The following is a 4,388-nucleotide window of genomic DNA, read 5'->3' as shown; positions in this document are numbered from 1 at the left end:
CAGAGAATAAGACAATTTCGAGTTTATAAATAGCCTTCCAAGTAAGCCTCTGTATGATTAGAAAAGTCCAAGGTCTGATACGCAAATAATAACAGACGCCAGACAAAATTGGAAAAAAAAAAAATACTTGTCTGCGGCGCTGCTAATACATAAGTGTGTAAAAAAAACCTAAAAAAATAAAAAATAGGTTTAGGTATGTTTATAAAATCTAATTCCATTGTTTCACTTATCATGGTACTTGTAATAATGTGAGATACACGAGAACTAAGTTGGTCATTGTTGCTTATGGAACACTGTAAGGTGAATTACTCTGATTTTTTGCACCTTTTTATTAAGGATAAAAGGAGTCACATTTAACTTTTTCTCAGTGTAATTCTTAAAGTAAGATTTTCAAAATCATGGTTAATTAACTGATGGTACAACAAGTTACCGTTCAATCTATTTTCTTTCGATGGAGGAACCATAAGGTTACTAACTAAAGCAATGATGAAAAAACGTGTGTAACAAAAGCGGGAAAAAAAGAATAAAATGAAAAGAATATGTTAAAATATATTGATACTTTTGAGTATATCCCAGTTTGAATTTTTATTCTTTTTAATAAGCATCGTATTGGAATTTTAGTAGGGATAATTTCACAAATCTCCTTTGAGGTTTATGACAATTACAGAAAGTACCTTCCAAGAATTACACCGTCCCCCCTCATAGTGTAAATTAAAAATAATAACCTTGATAAATTACTAGATTTAATGTCTTCATGGAGGGATATAATTTACCAAACCGTTAGAGAGAGAGAGAGAGAGAGAGTAGAAGAGCAAGAGCAATAGATTCTATCTAGTCCTCACCACTCAAATCACATTAGTCCAATCTTATTTAATTTAGTCATAATTTGGGAAGGGAAAAAAATTCTAGATTCCTCTGAACGTAGGTTTTTATTCGACTAGTATCCAAGACTTTTTTTTAAAAATTTTTAAGACCAGTAGGTGTGAGTGTTTTTTCTATTCTGATTCAAGAGGAATGAATTTGGTAGATAACTTTCTTACGATATGTAAGGCATATATTTTTTTTGTTTAAAATTACTATGGAATTTTATGCCTATGAGGAAAATCACTTTTCGTTTGGTTCCCCATAGAATTGGGGTTTAGAATTGGAATTGGGTCCCAATTCCAATTCTTCAGTTTGGACACCCGCAATGCCAGAGAATTAGAATTCAATTTGAATTCTACGAGCCATCAATTCCACAAATTCAATTCTTTGGTAAGACCTAAGAATTACAATTCCAATTCCATAATTTCACCTCCTATTCGGGTTAGTACGCGGATCCTAATGGGTAAAAAATTAAAATCGGGTCAACTATGTGAGCAGCCTCTCTCGCGATCTAATTAGTCACTTTTCCTCAACTGCAAGTGCTTCTTCTGTGCGTCATCCCCTTCACCGCCACCCTAACATTTTGTCTCTTCCACCACCGTCTCCGGCATCGCTCTGCCACGCATCTACCCATCACTTCAGCAATCGCAAGACTGCTCCGAACTGGGTTCTTCAGTCCGGAAGGTAACAACTAAAAGCTCTCCTTTGCCTTCGATTTTTAACTTTGCAGCATTGAATATTGAATTCTGAATTTCTTTGACTGGCAAAATCTTTGTACAAGAGAGTGATTTGATGTCTTTCTTCAAGAGAGTTTGGTTAATTAATAGGGAATTGGACATCTTAGGGGATTTTCAGGGGCAACAGGGTGAGTGAAGTAAGAGGATTGGATATGTTTTAAGAGTCAGTTTTCGGCGGCTGGTGAGCAGACAGAGTCACATGATGGTTCTGGACATCCGACGATTTGAATTGTGTTGTGGGATTTGGATTATGATCGATATTTGTTTTTTTATTTAAAGAAAAAATAAATTTACTGCTGCTACTTATGAATCGCATTTGCTCCCCTAATATTCGTGAAATTAATTAAATAATAATAATAGCAAATGGAATAGTAGAGGCTTTTTGAAGGATGAGTTGATGAGGATTGAGTGAGTGGCTTACCGCTTACTCTCACGGTAGAAACAGAAGCTTGCGAAGGCTTCTCTTGCTTTCAATTGCAAAAAGTGAGTGTTTTGGGATTCTGATGATTCTGATCCTGGATTGCATTATTTACAGACATTCTGCATACAGGGGGCTCTGAATGATTAAAGTAGTTATTTGCCTCTGTATTTGAACTTTTAAGCTTGCTCCTGATGCTGTATTTACATAACATTTCTTGAATTTGACATAAAAAAAAACACTACTAGTATCCGGTTTTTTTCCCCCTTTTGTTTGTGGCTTTGTAATACATTGTTCATGGTTCTTTGTAGATTGAATATTCAAGAGATAATTTATAGGATCTACATTCACATTACAGGCAGAAAAATTATCTCATTCAAAAACGTTTTGTCTGCAAAAAATTACTGCTACAAGTTTAAAATTTCACTGCATTATAATGATTCGACCTCTAAACATCAGGAAGTGGCCTTGGCTAAGAACCTGACTTCGTGAATCATATCCACATGTTTAAGACTGATGATGGATGAAATGCTGAATCCGAAGCTAAAGTATCCTCCTTCAAGACACTGAGATCATAAACACAGAGAATGCAGATTACACCCTTTTTTTGTGCTTCATATCCTGTATTTTGTGCAAGCAGTGTTCTAGTAAATTATCAATATTCTGCAATGTATATTATTTCTCCATCATCTAGATAAGATTAATGTCTCATATGATTTACGGAAACTTGTTCTTGTTTAATTCTTCTTGGTTTGAAGTACACTAAATTCTTGGTTTGAAGACTCATAGAAGGCTTTAGAAGGATTCTGATGTTTCTCGTAGCCAGTTAGTCTTGTTTCTAGAAAGAAAGCTTTGTCGGGACTTTTCTGTTTCTTTCTTTTGTTGCAGTGTGCTGGAAAATCCTTACCAGTAGAAGCTTTAAGTCACCAGAATAAGTTTAGGACATCTCCAAACTATTTTGTGCACATAAGTGATGATCTTAGCAACATCTCCAAATTGCTTTTGCAAAAAGGTTCCGTCCAAATAAGTCATCATAAGTTCTTCATTTAACATATGTATGGATTTTTCTGGTGCATATTTGCCTCTCACTTTTAGTTCTATAATGCAGTGGCTGTTGAATCTATTCTTAAGAACATGACATTGTGATGTTTTTCTGGTGCATATTTGCCTTAGATATGGCATCTGAAGCAACATCTCAGTCAAAAGGGAAAGGCAAAGGGTATTTCACTTGGACTCCTGAAATGGATCGTGTAATGGGCACCTGTTTTATTGACCAAATGAACCAAGGAAACAAATTGGATGGTAAATGTGCATGGAAGACAGCAGCCTACACCGTAGTAATGAATGCTTTATTCGATAAGCTCAATATATCTGTGACAAAGGCTAATATTTTATCTCGTTTCAAGACATGGGAGAAACACTATGACATCCTATACCCACTGCTCCAGTCATGTAACTCTGGGTCTGCGATAATATGGGACTACTCTAGAGGTAGAATTGATGTTCGTGATGAGGATGTATGGAATGCTCGAGTAAGTGAGAATCCAAAAATTCTTCCTTATAGAAAAAAAATTGTGGTTGAAAATTGGGAGGATATCTGTACACTGTTTTCACAAGATCGTGCAAATGGAGAGGGTGCCCAAACTGTTTTTGAGGCTAATGTTGAAACTGAAGTTGAAGAGTCTGCTAATGTAGAGGAATCATTTGAGACTGATTCACGATCTTTAGAAGATGAAGTTATGAATGCACTGCTAGCTCGACAACGGTCAAAATCAAAAGCTTCATCTTCAACAAATGATCGTGGCACAAAGAGAAAACTAACGAGCTCTCAAGTACTTTACAAAGTGTTGGGACGAATGGCAGATTCACTGGATAAGTACTTAAATTCAGAATGCTCAAAAGTTACAACAAAAATGGTGGAAGATGAGTTATCTAAAATTGAATTGGATAGATTTCAATTGTTGAAGGGTATTGACTTACTTATGAATGACAGGACAAAGTATGACACTTTTTCTGGTCTCGGAGATGACTTAAAAAAGGATTGGCTATTGATGCACATTGGTAATTGATTTTTTTTTTTTTTTGGTAAGCTTCAGTTGAAGTTGTTTTTGTAGAAGAAGTTGAGCTGATTGCTGGACGCCCAAGTAGAGAAAGTAGAAGTTGTTACTACTCCATCGTGTATCCATGACTTTTTAAATTCTGATGAGTTCTTTGTTTTTTATGTAATGGATCAAAACAAGATTATAGAAAGATTCTAGGGAGTATTTCAGCTATTTTCTATCTGATTTTTGAGATTATAAGAATGGAACATTGGATATTTTGTCTATTCATAGCAATGTTGCTGCTGTTTATCAGAAGTTTGTTTCTTT

The 4,388-nt window shown here is 35.2% G+C and overlaps 1 protein-coding gene across 1 annotated transcript; it reads left to right on the top strand.

The window, feature by feature from the left end:
* Positions 1 to 1,412: 1,412 nt before the first annotated feature.
* LOC113762856 lies at positions 1,413 to 4,090 on the top strand. Its single transcript, XM_027306472.1, has 2 exons — positions 1,413 to 1,548; positions 3,193 to 4,090. Exon 2 carries the CDS (start codon positions 3,195 to 3,197, stop codon positions 4,086 to 4,088), a length of 894 nt encoding a protein of 297 aa, XP_027162273.1. The 5' UTR covers positions 1,413 to 1,548; positions 3,193 to 3,194; the 3' UTR covers positions 4,089 to 4,090.
* The last annotated feature ends 298 nt before the right edge of the window (positions 4,091 to 4,388 follow it).

This window comes from Coffea eugenioides, chromosome 2, assembly GCF_003713205.1.
Source record: "Coffea eugenioides isolate CCC68of chromosome 2, Ceug_1.0, whole genome shotgun sequence".
NCBI lineage: Eukaryota > Viridiplantae > Streptophyta > Magnoliopsida > Gentianales > Rubiaceae > Coffea > Coffea eugenioides.
Note: the sequence above shows the minus strand (reverse complement) of the source record. Positions and strands in the feature narration are given on the sequence as shown.